The 23,691-nt window shown below is 44.6% G+C and overlaps 1 protein-coding gene across 3 annotated transcripts in view; it reads left to right on the top strand.

Moving 5' to 3' along the window:
* Positions 1–23,691, top strand: part of SMARCAD1 (SNF2 related chromatin remodeling ATPase with DExD box 1) — a 683,175-nt gene that overhangs the window by 394,509 nt on the left and 264,975 nt on the right. For all 3 annotated transcript variants that reach the window (XM_085641145.1, XM_085641146.1, XM_085641147.1), the window contains 3 exons: positions 4,850–5,052; positions 9,754–9,844; positions 21,410–21,509. In XM_085641145.1, the coding sequence (XP_085497271.1) occupies positions 4,850–5,052; positions 9,754–9,844; positions 21,410–21,509 (394 nt within the window). The remainder of the gene's footprint in view (positions 1–4,849; positions 5,053–9,753; positions 9,845–21,409; positions 21,510–23,691) is intronic.

Consider the following 23,691-nt stretch of genomic DNA (forward strand, 5'->3'; position numbering starts at 1 on the left):
CCTCTTCCTACATTTTGTTACAGCAATCTGCGCCCCCAGCTTTTCTCTATTGTGATCACTCTTCTCAATTCCTTGCTATTAGAAGGATTACTTCCCAAAGCTTGGAAACATGCTATGGTGCAACCTTTACTGAAGAAACCTAATCTTGATGTCCCTAATTGGTCCAACTATCGGCCCATTTTGCTTTTGCCATTATTTGCTAATTTCTTAAACATGTTAACAAGCAATTTTCAGCCTTTGTGGAAACCAATTGTCTGCTTCACCCCTCTCAATCAGGATATAGGGCTGGTCATAGCAATTAATCCACCCTGGTGGGTGTAACCGAACAGCTTAGACTCTAGTCCGATAGGAGAGGTACGGCGGCTCTGATTCTGTTCGAGCTTTTGCTGCTGTCTCTCATGTGGTGCTTCTTCAAAGGCTGGGGGATTTGGGCATACAAGACCTGGCCCTTGTCTGGCTACGGTTCTTTTTACAAGACCGTTTCTTCCAGGTCTATGTCAAATTAAATAATTCAAATTCATACCCCTTATTTTCTAGGGTGCTGCAGGGCTCTGCTTTGAGCCAGTCCCTATTTAATATCTATGTGCAGCCTTTGACAGTTGTGGTGGAAGTTTGTGGTCTTACTCTGTTTTCTTATGAGGGTGATAGCTAGATTATATCTGTTTTTCTCAATGAAGATCGTAGTTCTGCTACTCTTAACTCCTGTACTAATGTGACGACCTGGATAAACAGTGACTCCCTTAAGTTAAATGGGAATAAATCTGAAATCTTACTGGTTGGTAAATAACCTTATCTTTAGGGCCCTCACTGTTGGCTTGATGATTTGGGCGCTACGTCTACCCCTGCTTGGGTAGTTAAGATCCTGGGCTTTCGGGTGAAGGGCCTGTATAGGAGGCGCCAACAAATCACCATGGTAGCCTGCGCCTGTTTTGGGATCCTGAGGTGGCTAAGGAAAATTCTTTGGTTCCTTCCTGTTTCAGCCAAAAGGACGGCGGTACAGGCATTATTTCATTTTGAGGATCAATTATGGTAACATTCTCAGGTGGCGTGAAAGGCTGCACTTAAACAACTACAGATCGTTCAGAATTCGGCTGCTCTTTTGCTATTTCATCTTCCTAAGCACTCTTCATCTTCTAATCTTCTTCATGACCTTCAGTGGCTCCTGATTAGCAAGTGAGTCCAATTTAAACCCTTAGTATATGTGTATAAAGCTTTGTCGAACTCTGATCCACTTTATCTCATGTCACTTGTGTCACCCTATTGTCCTAGTCGGCCTCTCCATTCTAGTAATCTGAGCCTTGCAATTGTCCCTAGGTTCTGCTAGGGGAGACAAGGTGGTCGTTCCTTCTATTATCTGGGCCCTAAACTATGGAATTGTATGCCTTCCTTAATTAGATCATGTAAATCTGTAGATGAGCTCAAGAAACTCTTAAAAACATGGATCTTCTAATCCCTCTATTTTAGTCCTTCTGTTTTACCAGTTCTGGGAAACCCCTTGGGTTAGCCATGTGCTTTACAATCAGTATAATAATAGAAGTAATGTCTATACAAAGTATAATTTCTTCTTCTTGGTATGGTTTGTTTGTAGATCGCCATTAGTGTGCTACCCTGGGAGCTTATACATAAATGTTTTTTGGGGTTTTTATAGCAATACATACTTATGTTAAACCGCCTTTGAGCAGTTCATTGGTTTGGTTGGAAGGACAGCAAGTTGTTTCCGTTGGTACAGATGACAATGTAAGTGTGAATGCGGTCTGACACAATTGTGGTGTGTGAAACATTGCCAAAATCATATTGGAGTTCCCCTTGGTTGACATTTGCACTGCATGTTAGCAGTGGTGCCTTATGTTAACTTCTGTTAAAAGAAAGACGGATACTAGCTGAACTACTTGGTGTTAGATACCATGTCTAAGAGTTACATTTGAGTTTTAGGAATTCCTCTTTACCTTGATGCCGCCCATCAGATTTGTAATTTTTAGTTTTTTTGATTTTCATGCTGGACTATAAGTATGGTACCATGTGATACACTTATAATTGCAGAAGGCATTAGAAAGCTAACTATTAAGTCTGTGCAGGCATTTTAATCATTATAGTTAGGCCTCGCCTAACAGACAGCTAAAGATGTCTGTTTGCCAAAAGACCTTTTGTCAGCTTTCATTGGACTTAGAGAACACCAGTTGCTTATCATTACTTTATTTTCACTCTCCTTTAATTTCTTTCTATTCAATAGCTACTGTGGGCTTTTCTTCCTCTTGTGTTTGTCCCTCCCCTCTAGCATGGCCTCATCATGTGTGTCCATCCACTGCTTTCTTTTTCAGACACTACTTTAGTTTTTGGTTAAGTATTTCCTGAGAGTACATGCATTTACCATCTGTGTTGCTTATGTACTTCTCCTGCCCTTCTGCCACGCTCTGTGTTGCGCTCTCTCTTGTCCATTTGCTTCTCCCCTGTGCTCCACTATATTTTGCTTGCCCTTGTCTGCTTCTCCTCTCCTCCATTGCTTTTTCACTCTTGTGCATCTCGCACCAGCTCCACGTTGCCTCCCCCTGCCCTCTGGGTTGCTTGCCCCAGCTTGTGCCCTCCGTACTACTCCCCCCACCCACGACCTGCATTGCTTCTTCCACTTGCGTCGCTCCATGTTGCTTCCCCTCACCTGCTCCCTCCTTTTTGCTACCCTTATCCAATCTGTGTTGCTTCTCACACTCACGCCCTCCATGTTGCATCTCCCCACCCACACCCTCCATAGTGATTCCCCAACCCACTTAAAAAAAAATAATAATAATCCAACTCGTATCTGTAAATAAAATGAAGGAAAAATGCACTCGCATCATTTTGTAGGAGTTTGTACGTGTGGTGCGTGCACCTTCACAGTTATGTGAACACCAGCGTCAAAATGAGGTGTTCAGCAGTGTCATAGGCTTTTGTCCTACTCTTAAGACTTGCTGCCCAGCCTTGTCCGCCTTATTAGAAAAGAATTAGGATGTAATGCACTTGTTAAGACAGGCGGTATATCTGTCACATTTCTGACAGTCATCTGTCTGCCAATCTCTAAATCAGGCCCTTAGTCAGGACCCATATAGTTCATTTCCACACTGGGGAAAGATGTTTGCAAATTATTTTTTCAGACAAAAGCCCGGTTTTCTTTTTGTTCTCACTAGAACCTCAATATCTTACTTGATATAGAACATTTGGGTACACAAACAAAAGCTCCAGCGGCGGACTGTAAATGTTGCACCTCAATCCAAATTCATTAAAGTATAAGTCCTGTGCAGAGTTCTTCCAGCACCTGCCGCTGGTAAGTGCCACTGACAAACAGATCCGGAACTTTTTCAAAAAGGAAAGTGCACCAGAAAAGAAGTCCATATCCAAATAAGTAATTCCAAAATCTTCTTTTATTACTTTTATATATGTTAATATCCAGCCAACGCGTTTCGTTCCATTAAACAAAGGAAACTTATCAGGGCTCCCGAGTAGTGTTGTGAAGGAATCCTATATATCCTTTCTCATGCAGTATCAGGAATGTTCTTCTCCTTATTATTAGAGTGATTTTCAGGTTAAAATCAATGTATAGGGACCGTATTGCATCCCTTATTCAGTCCCTGAGAAAGTGCTGAATAAATCAAGTCCAGAGATTCATCAATAACTAGGAACCACAATTGGGGCTGACAATTTGGCCCTGTGGAAAAACAATGGCTTTCACAGTAATTTCCATCTGATTAATCATGGAGCCAAATTATGGTAGGGACTGGGTGGCCAGCTGGACAGCAGACTGACTCTAGCAGCTGCTAGCAAGTCCTCACAAGTGTTGATGAACCAAGGGGCTCCCGAAAGACCAAGTAAAGCAGAAGCGGAGAGAGCCCAACTTCTCCCTAAGTGCTTCACCCTCCATGCTCGCTTGAAAAACAGCAGTGAGAGGAAAAGAACCGAGGTAAAGGAGGTAAACAGGGAAACAAGGGAAGGATTCAGGTACTTGGAGTGTTGACGTTGGAAAATAGAGGAGGTGCATCTGCGTCTCCCTGTCGCGAATCCTAGGAAAATACATTAACAGTAATATCTTCCGTGCAGGTATTATTCCACAAGGCATTCAGTGAGAAGGGGGGCCCGTTACCCGGTTGTGCACTTTGTTCCAGATTCAACCTAGCTGGCCAGGCTCTAGGGGGCGCAGGCCACTCGCATTCCTTCCACAAGTGAAGTCTCCAGACTGTGCGGGGATTCAATTTGAGTGTTTAAGCCATTTTTAACTGTGGGTGCTGAATGGCAATATTTGCAAACCCATGCACGTGCATGCTTGAAGAGCAACGTTGTTGTTAACTGACCTTTTGTACTCAGCTGCTTTCTTTTTGTGTTCACTGTGCCCAACCAGTTCTTTGGGGACTACTCCCAATCTTTACTTTAGTGAAGATACACATGATGTAGAGCTACTGTTGTAGGCAAGTAACTATTCCTTCTTCACTACTTCTCTTTTAATCTGTCAAGGTAATCATTCAAGTTGCCTTCTGGCACACACTTGTCCTGTATTCGGTTTGCTCTGAATCTGAAAAAGTCGGTACGAGCATGAACTTTGGCAGATGTGAAAAAGACCGTCTGAAAGTTTTGTAGTGTTAAATGACTTTTGCGATTTGTCACACGCTATGTGTATGTAGTAGGTATGTTTTGAGAGACCGTAAAGCGTGATATTCCTCGTAAAAGCCACCTGTAGGCTACTTGTCCTGAATTTCTTACTTGTAGAAGTCTGTTTGCTTTTAATTCATGTGAATAAATGCTCTTTCTTCGGAGAAATCCTTGCCATTGCTTAAACCATATTTTTCATCTAATGGCTGACTTAGTCTTTACATTTGTTTCTCCTTAGTTTAATAAACTTTCCAATGCAAATGGACTGCCAGAGAGTTTCATTTGGGACTGTAAAACATTAATCAAGGAAAGAGAAGTCGTTTTGAAACTTATGAACAAATGTGGAAATATTTCGAATAAACTGACCAAAGGAGTGACCAAAATAACAGAAGACGGGGAAAGCGGATGGAGCATAAAGCCGCCATCCATCCTAAGCGAAAGGTACAATGAATTGTAAATGTGTTCATTTGTGAAAAGAAGCTTTTTGCACCTTTGCTCCTTTTTCACCTCAGCTGTGGCATTCCAGCAGACTATGTTCATTTTGCGATCACTCAGCACATAGGGTGCATTAATATTGGCCTCAACTGGTAAGACAATTTAGATTGATAGATGGAATATTATATTGTTGGAATGGGAATGTACATTTTTTGCATATGCTTGTACGTGTGCTGTCTTTCCTTTGTACTTGGCTTGTGTGACAAAGTAGAAATATATTGCATCTGAGACTGCTGGTTAAGGAGTATTAAATATAAAATCATCAAATTATTTCCCATCCACTAAGCAGCAAAATACAAAGAACCATCCCCCTGCCTTAACACCGATCTACACCGCTATGGTCAGTTTTCTTCTACATTAATTTTTAAATCGTCATTTCAGTATCTCTCCATCAAAGGTTTTTAAATTGATGTCTACACCCTAACTACAGTGACTTGGTCCTTAACTATCAGGAGTTCAAAGAGTTTTCTTTTGCTTGGATTGAATTCATAAGCTACAAAGAAAATTGCTGCGGTGGTGGTTCACAATAGCTGGTTGGATTTCAGCAGAAATCTTCCGATTTTGTTCTTTCTTCTCCAAATTTATCATGTAGTTGGTTGAAGAGGTTTCTAGCAAGAGAACCCAAAGGCCAGAGTTCTGCCTTAATTATGTCCTGCACATGAGGAACTGTTTGCACATTCTTGTTCTGTCGTCCATTTGTCTTTCCATGACCCTGCTTCCCACCCACAAATCTTTGCCTCCCGCCTCTGATGCCCCCTCCTGCCTTTCATGTCCCCGTTTTTTTGCCCATCTGTGCTGCCGTGCCGCTGCTCCGGTGTGCTTCCCTGTCTCAACCCAAGTGCTTCCTTGCATCTGCACCGAGGTGCTTACCTGACTCTATGGTTTCAGGTCTCCTCCCCTCCTTCAGTTCTTCCCTTCCTCCTTCAGTTCCTCTTTGCCCACACCCCTCACTCTGTGCTTCCTCCCACCCCCCTCCCTTGGTGCTTTCCTGTCTTTGCCCCACTCTCTGATTCCATGCCTCCGCACCTTTCTCTGTGCTTTTCTACCTCTACCACGCCCTCTGTGCTTGCCTACCAGCGCCCCTTTCCTGTGCTTCTTTGCTGCAATCAGACTCCCACTGCTTTCCAGCCAACACTTCACCCCTTCCACTGCCCTGCCATTTTATGCCTTTCTGCGTCTTTTGTGCCCCCTTTTTGTGTTCCCTTCTGCTGCGCCCTGACCTCATCTCCAGCCATGATGAACCTGATTGTCGCATGCTCCTACGCCTTTCTGCCCTCTCCCTACCTTTCATTTCCAGTACCCTACCATCTGGCTAATTTTCCTTCCTGTATGCAAACCTGTGTTCCTTTGTGTCCCTGCTCCACTTATGTCTCCTTAGCCCGTGTGCAGTTTTTCCCTAAAGCACACGTTCCATCTAGTCCTATTGTGGGAGTGAAGCTAGCCCTGCTTGCACACACATTCCATGTTGTCCCTTGGTGCTATATGATAACCTTTTCCCAAAATAACCATGCCCAAAGGAACATTCTGTCCCTGACCAAAATGCCAAATGATTAGCTTTGTCAGTGAGTATTTCAAAGAACTGGTGAGTCTACACACTCGCTCAGAGGAGCGGGGGATTGGTACTTTATTATTCTCACAGAGTCAGGATGTTAGTCGAACACAGCTCTTAGTTTAAGTAAGTGAGAAGCAGTTTCTGGTTATGCCATTTTGTGACCTGGTTAGAGATTTACCAGGAAAAGTAGCATACTCCTGTTTTGTGGCATGAGCAACTTTGAGATTCCGCACTAATGTTTTGCCGCTCATGACTTCCCACACTCTTGATTCCTCCACTCTGGTCATCAGCCAAACGGCTACAGTCTAAGTCAAGTTAGAGCCTGTTTCCAAACAGTGGGACACTAAAGGTGACCTGCAGATTGCTCTTCTGAAAAATCCACTCTGAAAAAGAACACAGAGCACCACCAATGGGGGAAATAGTAGAGCAGACGCTCGTGTATGAAGTAGGATCAGACAGCCTTGAAAACTTTGTGGTTGAATAAATGATATCTGTTAGACCTGGCCCCATTGGTGTGGGTCTCCTCTGCATTTTTTGCCTTTGCCTCCTGTGTTTTTGCCTTTGCCTCCTGTGTTTTTGCTGTGTGTTGGTCTCCGTTTTGCTGGTCTAGATGCTTTGGGCACTTTGCCACTGCTGTTCAGTGCCAAAGTGCAAGTGCTCCTGTTCTAAATCACTGTAATGGATTAGTGATTCCATTATTGGCATATTTGATTTACTTGTCAGACCCTAGTATAGTGCACTGTGCGTGCCCAGGGCCTGTGAATTAAATGCTGCTAGTGGGCTGCAGCACTGACTGTGCCACCCACAGAATCAGCCTGTAAAATGTAGCTCTGGCCTGACATTGCAGAGCCTATGTGCAGTCTGGTACTGCCATTTCGACTTGGCAAGTGCACCCACTTGCCAGGCCCTAAACTTCCTTTTTCGTACATGTCAGGCACCCCTAAGGTAGGCCCAAGGTACCTTTGTGGGCAGGGTGCAGTGTATGTGAAAGATAGGACATGCCATGATGTTTGGCATGTCCTGATAGTGAATTACTGCTAATTTCGTTTTTCACTATAGCAAGGCTACCTGTTCCCATAGGACAGAATGGGGAGTTTGTTTATAACATCTTCTAAACATATCTGGCCCTGGGAACAAGGTAGAAAAATAAAGTTTAGTATGCCTGAACTCAGAATGTTAAAGTGCATCTTTTAGTGAGGGTGATTTTTACATTCGGTGTTTGAAAATACCACTTTTAGAAAGTAGATATTTTCTTACCTAACCATCTAGGGTGCCTCTGCTAGGTTTGTGTATTTCATGTCTGGCTTTTGGATGACGGGCTGGAGAGTGGCAGTGGCTCCAAAAGTCTGAGTCAGGGCTGGGCTCAATAGACCTGGGCTACCTTTAGTGTTAGGGGGATTTCCTTTTCACCTGAATGGGCCTGGACTGCCTTCAACAATGCTGTCTCCACCTACTACCCGGAAGCTGCACCAGTGAGGACAGAACTGGTTTTGGCTGGGTACAGACTCTCTGCCTTCAGAGAACAAAGGATTTGTGTGTATAAAAACAGGGGCCCAGACTTTTAGATCACATCTGGGAAATCAAGAGGATCTTTTACTAAGGAGAAGAGCTGGAGAAGCTGAGGAGGAATACTGCCCTTGGGCTGTTTACTGTCTGGGGTTGGCCTGCAATGGCTACTTGCTGCCAAGGAAAGGAGAAAAGGAATTTGGGGCTTGCTTTGTGCCCTGCTTGAAGAAAATATCTCCAAGGGCTTGAAAGTGAGCTTGCCCCCCTGTTCTAGAGGTCTCAAGAACAGCAAAGACCTCACCGTGTCTGTGGGCACCGTCTCTGATCGGCGCCGCAGAAGAAAAGGGTAATCGACTGTCACCGAGTCTGTCGCGGGATTCCGTGTCCTAAAAGCACCGCCGAGACCAACGCCTCACTTCGCAACGCAACCCTGGTGTCACCGACTCCGTCAACGAGCCACTGCTTGCACTGCATCCTGTGGGCACCGCGCTCCGCAACGCTTCGCTGAACGCTACAAGGATGTCTACGAATCAGTCGCTGCCCAACCCGAACATCGACCGGCTCAGTCGCCGCGCCGTGACCTGCCAGCACCGCAGCGAGCACTGTCTCACCCTCCAACGCAAGCCCTGGTCTCACCGACTCCGTCAACGAGCAGCTGCCTGCACCGCAATGTGAGGACAAAGCCCGCCGCAACGCTCCAATTCACAACGCAACCGCGATGTTTGCCCCGACTGACTCGCACCGACGTGTTGGTCGCAACAATAAAGGTACTGTGTCCGAGTCTGTTGGCGCTTTAGCTAGCCCACATCAACGCGGTCGGCTGGAAATGTTAGACTTTGTCGTATTCAGTATCGCGGTAGCCCCAGGAGGAGCTACCGAGTCGGAAGAACTGCGTTTTATTGATTTTCCTGCAATTTTAAGGTTATTTTGCACAAGTACTATTTCTCAAGAGTATTGTATGTCAGATTTTTTCGTATTTGGTCTTGTTGGTTTAGATAAAGATTACTATTTTTCTAAACTGGTGTGGTGTCCATTTGTAGTGTTTTCGCTGTATTACTGTAATTGTTCACAAATGCTTAACACACTGCCTCTGAGATAAGCCTGTCTGCTCGTGCCAAGCTACCATGGGGGTGAGCAGGGGTTGTTTTATGAGTGTATTCCCCTTACCCTGACTAGAAGCAAGGGTCCCTATTTGGACAAAGGTACCTACCTCTGCCAAGTAGAGATCCCCATTTTTAACAATATCCTTAAGTACCAACACGCATAACATTCTGATTGAAAAGTTCTGCTATAGATTGACTATGTTTTGAGCCACGTTGGATATTTGAAAGTTGGACAGGGACGGTAAATTCATGTAGATAACATTGATGATGGCAGTTAAATGCTAAATATATATTGGAATAGTGTGTGAAACTATTTAGGCATTTCCGCTTACTTTCTAAGATCTCTTACCGTTGCCACAGTTTTTCCAAATTATTTGAAGGATTTTAGTAACTTCGAATCGGCTCTGTTCTTCTAATATGTACAGGTAGGTGATTGTTCCATTTGCAGTGTTCCTCCTAACTTGTGCCATCTTTAATCCCTTTTAGCCTGGAACTGAAGCCATACCAGAAGATCGGTTTGAACTGGTTAGCACTATTGCACAAACATAAAGTGAATGGTATCTTGGCTGATGAAATGGTATGTGAGTTTTCCACTCCCCCTCCTTGTAATTGCACCATAAATATTTTTTTTTTCTCCTAGAAGTCTTCATGCTATCCTCTTCCAGTTGTTATGGGACAATGTTCAGACTGGGGGTTCTGAAACCAAAGTTACATCACTAAAGTCATAGGGATTGTGAAACACCCAAGCTCTTTGCAAAGAACAAGTGTAGCCAATGTATTCAGCAGGAGAGTGGTAATATGCAGCTAGTTGTGACTTTTGGGGAACACTGTTGCAAAAACATTATGAAAGTGTATTGTCGTAGTGTAGTAACATTTACCGACAGCACATTCTCATTTGAAATGGCCACTAAATCTGCGCAAACATACAGTTTTACTGATTTTTAAAAAAGTGTGAAAACGATCATGTGTGGAGCTAGGTGTTAAGAAGCTTAGTATGTCTTCATTTGTTTTGATCCCATTAAAATTTGTTTCCATCACACATCAGAACTGCAAAAAAAAAAGTTCTGTTTCACTGTTTTCCAAACTCCTGGTATGTTCTGAAACATTTGTACAGTTAATTTACTGGCATTTAAATGTTATTGTGTGTTGCAAAAATATGACAACCTACAACGGTTCCTTTAACACTACATGTATCCTAGAAGATTACCAAATTGTTCACAAAACTATCTCACTGTGCGGTCAAGTAAAGGAAACACTAATCTCCACGTTAAAAAGCAAACAGCAATTTGCCAGAAGATATCGTTCGACTTTGACCTCTGCCTTTGCAACACTGCAAATGTTACCAGATACAAACGAACTTTAAAGGTATCTTTATTTCTCATTAACCCTCTGAACTCTGGTGTGGTTATTGAGGGGGTGCTGGTGCACCTTCCGCACCCCTGCTTCCAGCGCCTATATCCTCTTCAAATATAGCACAGATGGGTCCCGAAGGTTTGACTGGCACAAGGGCCCCTTGTTTCCCCGCATAATATTACTACATCGAGTACTACATTGGAGGCCTTTCGGAGAATCGTGAAATGTCGCTTCGATAGTCGACTGGTTCATTTACCACAGCTACCAAAATAGAGTTAATATACCATAAATGCAACTCAGTGGACTAAATTGGCAACGTTTCCTATGTGAGAATTACAATTAGTAATAGTTAAAGACTATTTTTGGTTCTCCTGTTTCGAGCACAACTTTATCCAGACAATAAGGTAATATATTTTCAGAAACCGCTTCCCAGGAATGGCAGCTCTTTTTCCAGAATCTATCCAAAATTGTGCAAGAATAAAAAATGGGCAATTTTTTTTTAAATAAATGTTTTCCTGATAATTTAGCATCTCAATTTATAAAATAACCAAATGCTGGTAGAGGGCATGATTGCCGTTTACAATGCGCATGACATTGTCTGGCTCGGACTACTGTGATGGTCTTTAGAGTGCTTTATGCAAGAGTTTTAACAGGTTTGGTGTTATCTTAATTACATTATATGAAAGTGATTCGTAAAACGCTATCCTGGTTCAGTGCAAAAACGTTTTGGCCAGAGGCATTAATGTCAATTATGAATGTTTAAAAAAATTGCCATTGATGGCAATTTCTGTAAAGCTCATTAGAAAAGGTGCTACAGCACACCTCCTACAGAAATCAAACCAGAAGAACAATGCCATAAAATTACATCATGAAAATGCCACCCATAGCTGGCCAATAAGAACAATAGTTAAATTAAACTTGAAACAATACAGCATTAATTCTCGCTCACTAGGGCTATAATGGTTGTAATGGGCCCTGACCCAGAGTTGTAGGCCAGAACCACAGATGTGGGCCTGTAAGGAGGGAGAGGGCATTTAACAAGTGGTATAGCCCAAGGTAGAAGGGTCATGATGTTATTGGAACATTCCACTCACTGGCTGCCGAATGTTATAAATGAAAAAGGGAGAAATAGAAAGGCAAACATTGAAATGTAAGAGCAGAACTTCTTTATAAATCAATAATGGTTCAGATACACTCCACTGTCTTCAGTGGAACTCTCAACAGTCCATTGTTGTAATACGTGTAGAACATAGATAATCTATTTTTTTTCTTCTATTTTGCAAATACATACATTTTCCTCCTAATTTCTCATTGATCTGCTATTGGCTATGTGACAGCTGGAGGAATGTAGTGCTAATTCTGCAGCAGTGTGGCCCAGGTGACACTTCAGAAGGCCTAATAGAATTGGAACGGTTGAGACTTGGGACAAAGCATTAAATTCACTTTAATACGCCGTTCATTGTCTGATTCAGAGTCTCTGCCCACGACAAATATTGTTTTAATTCTTTTGAAAATACTCTCCTTTCCCTCTGCCCCTCTTTAGACTTGCAGGTTGGCCACAGAGTGTGGTTGCTATGTCTGAGTTACAGCCCCTTCCTACCTCAGTATCAAGGAGGGTTTCCAGTGCCGTGCCCAGGTCCCTCAGTGCCTCTATTAGTGAAGATGTAACATTGTCTGTCAAAACTCCCCACCCAGTTCACTTTTTTCTTAGTGTCTTTGGAACTGAGGAGTTAATAAGACACCAGCCAGGCCACTGTATAGATCTTGTATTCGAGTCCCTAAAAGGACTGGCTGGCCATGTCCTGAACTGAGGCAGCTTAACGTGACCGTGTCCCAATCTCCTCTTGTTTTTATGCTGATTAGCTGGAGAGAGCTGTTGACGGTGCTCCAAGAAACAGTTCTTCTGCTACCAAAAATAGCCGACTGGCCTCCTACTCCGTTCTCCATTGCGTTGTGCCCTTCACCAGTGGATGTCGACTCCGATCCTTCCCAGTGGTGGAGCTCAGGCTTCTTTCTGGGCTTGTCTGGCTGTCCACTGAGTTCTTTGTTGCATATTTTTCTTTTAAAGTGATGTTGTCAGGCTCCTCACCAATTCCGTATCCATCCGTAGTTCTTTATTGTGGATTTCATGAACTTGATGCCACGGCTGTTGTCGTCTTCTGTTTCCACTTCTGTTCTGAGTGTTCTGAGCCTGGTAACCCAACAGTTTAAGGGCCTTAAGATTTCATTCAGTGTCATAGCCGTACATATTTTAAGGTTATGAAAATGAGTATCTTATTTTTATCAGCACATTTTGTGAAGTAAATGGGTTTTAGAAGTGCTGTTATGCAGCTATAAACTGCAAGTAAGCTAATTAAATGTTTGTGAATACAAGCTTGATACCGAAGCTGTTTTTTAAGTAAACTTCTAATAGCCACACCTGTGACTAGTCATATCTTTATTTAACCCTGTAGAAAAATGCACTTCCTCAAGTCTCAACGAGAATATAACACAACTATAATTAAATCTTTGATTGATTGGAAAAAGTAGCTTTCACTCCCTTAACATTCTTTCTTTCTAGAGTATACATGGAAACACTGATTATCTCTCTGCTTCACCAAAGTATTTCATACAAGAATTAACAATGCCAACATGTTTGAATTCTCTATAGTGTGCACACAGTAACCCCAAATACCACCTGTTTGACTTGGTCCTCTCTGCAGGGTCACTCCCAAACTTTTCTCCTTTACCCTCCTGTTTTCTGAACCCATTTTTGTTCGCTTTTAGGACTTTGTGCAATTTACCACTGCTTACCAGTGCTAAAGTGCTGTTCATCCCTGGTGTTCCCTATCTCCCTGAGGGTGGTGATGAGGACTGGGACAGCTATCGGCACGGACGCTTTATTCGCCCGCCTTTCACCTTTCAGGATTTACTCCCGTCCATCGATTCAATCACCTTTGGACCCACTTGCTTCAAATTCTTCCTGAGATTTGACTCCTATGCCCGGCCCCCGGATATCCATTGTTCCCGGCCACAGCACAATCTGACGCTGACCACTGACTGCTTAAATCCTTGATCATGCGCTGAATTATGCCCGCGTATATTCCACCTGTATTGGATTCCCTGCACTTACCTGTATTACGCCCAGCACACGTTAAACTATGACAATTGTCCTGATGATGGCCTGAAATTATATCCGGCTGAAACGCCGTCGACAATCCTCAGCAAAGAACTTTGGCTTTTCTGTGGTCATCTAAAATTTGTTCACACCAGATTGTATATAATCATTTCTCTTGACCACATTGTCATTATAATTGTTTTTCGCCGTTCAAGCTGTTTTCACCCATTGTGTCACTGTGCCGTTCACTATCACCAGCACGCCCAGTGCTCACGTGTGTGTTTTTTGGTCATTTGTACTTTTATTGTACTGCAGTGCTGTTAACTACCTACAATATATACCCTTTTTCTAATTTTCTTGTGGTCTCCCTTCCTTCTTTCCCCTTCCCTTTGTGATCTAGATCACTGCGTTGAAATTTGCTATTTTCTAAATGATATCCAGTTGAGACGTTGTTTTGTTAAAAAGAGGACTGGGAGGGGTCATCAGACCCATTAGCAGACCAGCTTTAAGAGCGGGACTGGAGAGGACCTGGGTGATGCCAGTGGTCTGGACACTTCTCCAGACATTGGCATGCTTTCCCCGCCTACCGTGGCTACAAGGGAGGGAGCGTCCTATGCTGTGGTGGTGCGAAGGGCAGCCAAGGCCTTGGGCTAAGAGGTCCCTTCAATGGCGGTCAGGACTAAACTCCTGACAGAGGTACTTCAGCCTGCGGCAACCTCCTCTGAACCGCTCCTGCCCTTCAACGAAGCCCTTACTGACGTCCTTCTGGGCACATGTTCCAAGCCCAGCACAGGGGAGAAGTGTGGCTCAATGATTAGAGCGGCAGACCCTGATGCAGAGATCTAGCCCGGGACCAGGGTTCAATTCCCTGCCTCGGCGGGTCTTGGGCTCAAAAATTCCACGGACCTGATAATTCTCGCCTCGGTGCCATTCCAATCATGGAGTCCCACTCTGCAACTCTGGGCAATAGCTTGCTTAATCTCCACAGCGGCCCCCACAACGCTAAGGATGCCTGGCCTCCACCTTGGGTGTGCCCAGGAGTGGACGCCTCACAGGGAAAGCCAGGATGGGTTCCACAGCGGTATTCGTACAAGCGCCTTGAGACCCTTGCGGGTGAGTAGTGCGCTATACAAGTATCAATTTACAATTTACAGGGGCCCCTGTGGACAGGACGATCGTCCATCACCCGGCCCCAGGCGACCCTGTTTTCCTCATCCAACACCCTTTCCCCGAGAGCTTAGTGGTCCAAGCCTCTTCCTCCAAAGGCGTATTCCCTTCTGCTCCCCCAGACAGGGAATCCAAGAAGCTGGATCATCTTGGGAAGCGCGTGTTCTCTTCCTCCAGCTTGACACTGCGGTCCGTGAAACCACGTGCCTCTTCGGCTGATATTCCCGTACAATCTAGGATATGGTTGCGCATGTGCTGCCTCAGTGCCAGGAGGAGGCCCGGGCTGTTCTCTCCCAAGCGGTGGCAGATGGGAGGGATGCAGCTAAGTTCTCGATTCGATGTGGGTTGGATACCACGACACACTAGGCAGAATGATTGCCAGGTCGGAAGCCCTTTGGCGCTGCACCTGGCTGAGGACCTCCTGGCTTTTCGGGGGATGTTCAGTCAACCTTGCTCGACATGCCCTTTGACGGCTGTCGCTTTTTTTGCGACAAGGCAAACTCCGCGCTAAAGCGCTTCGAGGATTCTTGAGCTATGGCCTGATCCTTGGGCTTTCCTGCATCTTTCCGTCCACCACAGTCTGCCTTTCACCCCTTTTGTGGCTACGGAAGGGGCACCCCACCATGTCCGGCTCAGTCTAGCCATAGGTCCACGCAAGCTAGCCAGCCTCTGTGTGGCTGTGGACATGGGACCTAGCGACCTTGCGGGTCCGGGATCCAGCGGGCAGGCCAGTCCACCCTTTCCCCGCCTGTAGCAGCCTCCAAACCCTCCTACACCCTTCAGTGCCATTAACGGCCAGTGAGTGGCAGGATTCGCCATCACCTCCCCGACTGGCAATCAATCATGTTGGACAGGTGGGTTTTGCAGATAGTCCGAAGGGGCTACTCCCTCCCCTTCAAGACTACCCCTTGCTCCATGCCACAGTCTTTCGATCGCATGTCAGAGGATCATCTGGTGCTTCCCCGCCAGGAAGTTTCAGCTCTCTTGGGCAAGGGAGCTATCGAACTTGTCCCTGCGCCAGAAGTAGGTAGTGGTTGCTATTCCCGCTACTTTCTGGTGCCCAAGAAAGACAAAGGCCTGCGTTCTATCCTAGACATCAGGGCCCTCAACTACTTCCTCCGGAAGTGAAAGTTCAAAATGCTCACGTTGGCTCAGGTCCTGTCTGCTCTCGACCTTGGAGACTGGATGGTGGCGTTGGACTTGCAGGACGCCTATTTCCATATCTCCGTCATGCCAGCCCACAGATGCTACCTACGGTTCATGGTAGGCCACGAGCATTTTCAGTTCACTGTGCTCCCCTTTAGCCTTGTCAGTGCCCCTCGGGTATTCGCGAAGGTGATGGCGGTGGTCGCATCTCCTCTGTGCAGATCAGTGGTTCCAGTCTTCCCCTATCTCGACGATGGACTGTTGAAGGCGGGCTCACCCCAGGCTGTCGTCTCCCACCTCCAGACTACGGCGGACCTCCTGCACTCGCTGGAGTTCACTATAAACATGTCGAAGTCACACTTGACTCCCTCTCCGTCACTCCTTTTCATTGGAGCTGTTCTGGATACAGTGCAGTTTCAGCGCTCTCCTCCAGAACACCGAAACCGGGATATTCGGGCTATGATACCGATGTTTCAGCCTTTATCTCGGATTTTGGTGAGACTGGACTCCTGCAGGTAGTTCAGGCCAGGTGGCATGTGCGGGCTCTACAGTGGGACCTGAAGTTCCAGTGGGTGCAGCATCAGGGGAATCTTTGTGACAAGGTGATCTCGGAGGGAACTGCACAACACCTGTAGTGGTGATTAACAGACGAGGATTGGGTCGCGCTATGCAAAGCTCTGTGAAACGGTAAAAAAAATCTCCGCGAGCACGCAGAAATTCTGCGAACACGCGGAATTGCTTGTTTACGATGCTTTTTTCCTGTTCGCGAACAGTGTTTGTATGCTCGTGGAGGGGGGAATATCTTGCGAACACGCATTTTGAGTACGCAAACAAGTAAAAAATTCTGCGAAGACGCGGAACGCAGAATTTTGGGCAATTCCGCGGAAACTTACCGCCAAGGCCTAGTCAGAGGCCGATCCCTCTCCCTTCCCTTACCAGAGCGAACAGTGGTGACCAATGTGTCACTCCTGGGATGGGGTGGCCATCTGGGAGAGGCGGAGGTCAGAGGAGTCTGATCTCCGGTGGAGTCCGGGCTCCATATCAACCTGTTGGAGCTCCAGGCATTCTTTCCCTCCCTCAAGGGGAAGGCAGTGCAGGTGTTAACAGACCACACCACTGCCATGTGCTACTGCAACAAACAGGGCAGGGTGAGGTCATGCACCCTATGTCAAGAGGCTCGTTGCCTTTGAACACGGCTGGACCATCATGGCATGATCCTGATGGTTCAACACCTGGCAGGTTCTCTGAACACCAGGGTGGACAAACTCAGCCATCGGTGCCTGGTGGATCACAAATGACGTCTTCACTCAGAGGTTGTGCAAGGTCTCTTTCAGCTGTGGAGAGAGCCTTGGTTAGATCACTTCACCACCGAAGAGAACACGCAATGTCAGCAGTTTCGCACATTGGAGTTTCCAAGGCGGCATTCGCATGGCGACGCTTTTCATCGCTAGTGGAACTGCAGCCTGTACGCCTTTCCGCCTGTACCACTTCTGCCCAGAGTGCGGAAGAAGATAAAGCCCGATCGGACCCAAGTCATTCTTGTGGCTCCTGACTGGGCACACAGTCTGGTACCCCAAGCTCCTGAGCATGGCCATCGATCCTCCAATCAGACTGCCCCTTCGAGAGGATCTACGGTCGCAGCAACAGGGGACAGTCCTCCACCCATATCTGCCCAGCCAGCACCTCCTTGCATGGAGATTGAGCGGCGACAGTTGACAGCTTGTGACCTTCCACCCGAAATCTTTAACGTCATCTTGGCAACCCGGCGTCCCTCCTCTAAAACAGTCTGTCGATGAAATAATTTTGTGGCATGGTGCACAGCAAAGGCTGTGGATCCCCTCTCTCCCCTCTTTCAGAGGTTCTCTTGTTCATCCTTTCTTTGACCCAGCAGTGCTCTGCTCAGGGCACTCAAAACGGCTATCTTGCGGCTATTTCTTCTTTCCTTTGGCTACCAAATCAGCCCTCTTTATTCAAGTCCCCTATTGTAAACAGATTATTTAAGGCCATTATTCATCTCTTTCTTCCATCTCCTTTCATAATGCCCAGTGAGACTTGAACCTTGTCTTGACTTACCTTATGTGCTCTCCTTCCAAGCCTCTTCTCAACTGTTTTTTTTAGGCTCCTCACTCCGAGTCTGCCTTTCATGTCCCCATCACCTCTGCTCGCAGGGTGAGTGAGCTTCAGGCTCTTTATTCTAAGCCCCCTTTCTTTTCTGTGCATCCGGACAAAGTGGTGCTTAGGACAAGACCCTCATTCCTTCTTAAAGTAGTTACACCTTTTCACATAGGACAAACTGTCACTCTGCTCACCTTTTTACCACCTCCGCACCCTTCCAAGGATGAGGAGAGACTCTCCTGTCTGGTCCAAAACATGCGCTGTCCTTCTACCTTGACCGCACAAAAGATTTCCAGGTGGATGATCAACTCTTAGTTGTTCATGTGGGTGGCAAGAAAGGTCGGGCTGTCCAAAAGCGTACCATCTCTCGATGGGTTGTCCTTTGCATCAAAATCTTTCCTTCTTTAGCGAAGAAGGAACCTCCAGTGGGGCTGCGTTCACATTCCACAAGGGCTACGGCAGCAACTACTGTATTGTCACACTCTTTGACATCTGCCAGGCGGCAACGTGGGCATCTATGCACACGTTCACCAGACATTACTGCCTGGACAGTCCGGAGGGATGGCTACTTTGCCTGTTCTGTCCTCCAGGACTTTCCAGTGTGAACTTGGTTTGCAGACCCTCCTCCGGGGTTTGTATTACTGGGGTATCTAAGGTAAGGAATCTATAACTAACTGTCTCTTTCAGATGAACTAGTTACCTACCTTCGGTAACAATGTATCTTTATGAGACAAAGGTTAGTTATAGATTCCTTACCGTCCCACTGATCCTCCCTGCTCTGCGAACTGACTTCTAGGTAAAGGGACTTCCTTACAGGGCCCTAGTTGTGGTGTACCAGTGGTCAGTGTCTTGCATGGCTCTGGGCTTCTGGCATGGAAAGTCGTGTCAAAACTGATGTTAGCGTGCAGCGGTGGCGTCTAAGTAGACACCGCGATGCATACCGGTGACCACGAATGCAGAGTCGACTTACGCCCCCTAGTGACGTGCAGGGGCACTGCTACGAAAAAATGTCCCCAGATCCAGTAGGACGCCTGGGGGTAATGCTAAGGTAAGGAATCTATAACTGCATATGTCTCTTACAGATACAACGTTACCAAAGGTAAGTAACTTGTTCTTCTATTTCTTAATTTGACAGATTTGCTGCTATGTTTCAAACTTTCAATGGTGCATTACAATGAATGTGAAAGAATAGGCTTTGGCCTTTACATGTTAGTATTTGTCATGAGTTTTCGCACAATAATCAAAAAGAAGCCTTACAGCGCATTAAAACATTACTAATTCAATGCTTTCATATAGGCAGAAAAGAAATTTTCAGGAGTTATTAGATTTAATTAATTCAGACTTGTATAAACTGTTATAACATTAGGCTCACTCAATTTCTAAATCAAAGCACGCTTTGTTACAGTGCTTGTACTACAACTTTCTACTTGTTTTCGCTAACTCTTTTCAGAGCTGTGCAAAGTGCAAGTGTCTTATGTATGTTTTCACTATCACATCCGGGATATATGTCATGAAAGAAGAAATCAGCATTTATGCTGCATCAAAGGCGCATGCATGTTCATTGTATAAAACAGGTTTCATAAGCATTTAATATTTAAAACTTTTGCTGTCGAAATTTAATTTTAGGGAGAGGAAAGAGGTCCCTGTCTGATCAGTCCCTGGCCTTAGACAAATTGCTTTTACTAGGTAACGGAATCCTTCATCCTCCATGCCCATTCAGTCACTGTACGTTTAGGAATGCTCAGATGTCTGCAATGCTCTTTGACTGCCTATTCCTACCTTTGCCTCTTTGCTATAATCACCCATACTTTTCACAGCAGTTCACTGTCTTAATATATATAATAACTTATGATACAAGTAGGTTTACAAGATGGCATCCTTGACATCAAAAATTATTGGCAATTGTAAATCTGCACCTGCAAAGTTACACCTTTGGATTGGTGCAGATTTCAGATTCTGCAATTCACAAAGAATTCTGGATGTACTGCCAGCAACCCTGTAACAGTCATAGGTTTCCACCCGGCGTCCTAAAGAGCCCTTGTGAATGCCATTTTTTCATGCAGAAATATACACCTTTTATCACGAGTGTATACTGTACCAGTGCACTGGCTGTCTCAATGTTTTTAATTTTAATGGAGAAAACATATTTCCTCTGTGAAGAAACCCCATTCCTTAATAAACCGACTGATTTCCAGAGCTGTTCCCTTTCCATCACTGTAAAGCATTTACTCCTAACCCCCAAAAAGGGTAAACTGCCAACCCTTTCGAGGGTGTGTATAGGTCAGAACTTACTTCCTGAATTCCCTCAAACTTTAGGTTTGTGGGTGTCCACACGAGTACTATTACTCATAGGCTATCCTCTGTGGAAGTTAATCATTTTCTGAGGGTAAAATCACATTTTTTGAATCAGAATAGTGGTTTTGTACTTGTTTAAAAAAAAAAAAAAAAGCTATTTGCCTGTCTAAACAAAACTTTAACATTTTTTTCGCTTTGTTTTTACAAACATTACTCTCTGATGTGTTGGTTAATTGAAGCAAATAAAGACTACAACTTCTAGAATGCACTGATTTGCTAAATAAAGTTCGAGGACCAAGAAAATGGCGTGTAACTTATTTGGAATAAGCCAGCGACAAATGTCCTTAATTTCATATCCTGATGTCAAACGAAGCGCACCTTGATATTTCAGAAGATGAAACATGCATGAAAACTAACACATTAATTTGAGTTTTTACTTTGCAAAATATTTGGTATTTGATATCTTATTTTAGTGTTTTTGCTTTCACATGAGTTCAATGTTCCCCTTTGCAAATGCTTAGCAAGGCAAGCTGCATCTACTTATTTTACTTGCTTACAATTGATTTAATGTGATTAATTACCGTAATGTGAGAACTGTCCGTTGACATTAGCCTCTTTGACTTCAATATGGGTCACAAATATATCTCAAATATCTGAGTAAGGGATTGTGCAGCACCTCTTGGTCACAAATCTAAAAAAAAAATGAATTGGCTTACAAAAGATGTCAGGTCCATGTAGTGCATGGCCTGGGCCATGCACTACAAACCCTTCTTAGAAATTCATAAGGTTTTTTAGAAAAACCATACCCTTTCGTTCCTTTCATGTTGAATATTCTCTGCAATATTTTGTCTTGAATGGTTCAAATGCCATCACCCTAATTCTAAAAAATGTCCCTCTACCTGAAGCTAAAACGTACTTTTCTTTACTAAACAGTCTCTATATACAGTAAACCTTTTTCTGTCTTCTTAGGGACTGGGAAAAACTGTTCAAGCCATATCCTTTCTTGCTTACCTTTACGAAGGAGGAGACAAAGGTCCTCATCTGGTCATTGTTCCAGCCTCCACTCTAGGTAAATTGCATTTTTTTGCCTTCCTTTTTTCGTTATTTCAAGATTTATGAATCTGCTAGTCTATTTTTTTTGTGTGGAAATGGTGGATTTGGATTAAATTTGTTTGGTGTTTATAGTTGAGGCTTCTAGATGGCCTTGGGGACAGACACCTCCCCCCCCCCCGAGCGAAGGACCCACGTCTGGACATACTCTTGGCCACTTGGACTGAACACAGCAAATTGTTCTTTTTGCATTTGTCACCCCGAGTGGGACGGGTATGCCCAGACGTTGGTCCCAAAATCAACATGCCACTGGATTCAAGGTGCTTGTTTCCAGTGCAGGAAGGACCTAGCATGGCAGTTCGGGGAAGACTGTTCCTATGAGGAGCAGGGTCAAACCTGATTTGCATTTGGATGGGTTTTAACTGGAATGGCATGGGTAGCAAAAATACGATGGATTTAGGCCCAGATCTCTGGGGTGGATGTTGGACAGAATGCTGAATAATGTCAATCGATTGTTCTTTTTGCATTTATTATACTAGTGCCCAAGGCCCAGTCAGACCCCCCAGGATATAGCGGCATGGATTATCAAATTTAGCGGCACAAATATGGAAATTTGGCGGCACAAATATGGAAATTTAGCTGCATTTTATGGCGCTTTATTTTGTAATTTTTCCTACAACAAACACACATCTTAATTTTTCTGAGTTATTTTACAACATCAAGCTATGTATATTTGGTTTATTTACAATTTAGACAATTTGTTTTGCTTCAAGGCTACATATAGGAAATAAACATGTTACTAAATAAATGCCCACGGAACCTGTATGTTTGTCAAGTTAATCTTGGCCATGTATGTGCAGTTCTTCTGAGCAGTCCAAATCTAGCCCTATTATATTGTGCTGCTGATTATAATGCAAGAACAATAATGCCCGGATGGCTTGCTCTGAGAGGGACCGTCGTCTGGCTGACACAATAATTTTGTAGATGCTGTTGCTCCTTTCAGCATCTGCAGAACTGGTCACACAGTCCTTGTACACAGCTGCAAGCTATGAAAGGGCAGGAATGTGGTCAGCCATCCCATTCCAAAAGAGGTCAGTGTCAATCACCCCAGAAACAGATGCCTCTACTGCTTCCGGGCCTACATGTTCAAAGTAGAGGCAAAGCTCCTCTATCGGGAACTTCGCTCAAACCAGGGATTGCTGAATATGCACTCTTGTCCACAATTGCTGTGTGGTACTGCAGGGATTTGGCGGCCTCCGGCTTCTGCCCCGCCCGGACCCCCTCTTCCGGGACCCCCTACCTACGCTCCCTGCACAGGGCCACCATGAGCCTAGAGCAGCCCCTGCTAGGATTGTAGACTATTGGAACTGTGTTCTTTGCTGCAGTCACTTTGGAGCATTGTGGCAGTCAACTAAAAGCTTTGCTAGTTCTTCTACTGTATACTATCCTTTTTCTGGATAAATTGATGCTATTACTAAAGTACCAGTGTGAAGAAGGGATAGGAAGTCCACAAATTGACTGTCTTTTTGAGTGGTTCTTAACCGGTTGAGTACTGTGTATCTCCACTTAATCATTATTGGAACCCAAGGACTCCCATTGAGTAATTACTGGAAGCCGAGAACCCCGTTCTAGCATTTTCAATGATTTCAACTACAAACCAATACAAAAAAGACAGAAACAAGCATTCATCAAACAAATACACAAATGATAAAATATTGCATTTTATTCACAAACCAATATAAAAAAGTCAAATTTTTACTTTTAATGAGAAGGTTGGATCTTTTCTAAAATCAATAGTGGCCATTGATCAGACATACTATATTATGTTTGATGCACTTGCGCTGGGCTGACCGTTCAATCTGAGGATACTAACTTTTAGCCTCCAATTTCAAATTCCTTCACATATACAGAACATTTTATAGTTTTCAATTTTACTTCTGTAGCTATGCTTTTTTTTTATCTGTTAATAATCATTAATTTTATAAGCATTTGTGGACCCCAGGGGTCCCCAGACCACAGGTTTAGAACCTCTGGTCTTGATGGATCAACCTGTGTATAAAACTATGCTATGCCTTGGTCAGGGAGGAGTCACCTGAGAGCCTTGGAGCTCACTCAACAAAGGAAAAGGCCACAAACCCAGTTTTGCCTAGGTTCCTGTGTAGAACATCAGCCATGACACCACCTGGGCTGTCCATAACTTT

The sequence above is a fragment of the Triturus cristatus genome, chromosome 2_2 (genome assembly GCF_964204655.1).
Source record: "Triturus cristatus chromosome 2_2, aTriCri1.1, whole genome shotgun sequence".
In the NCBI taxonomy this organism is placed as follows: domain Eukaryota; kingdom Metazoa; phylum Chordata; class Amphibia; order Caudata; family Salamandridae; genus Triturus; species Triturus cristatus.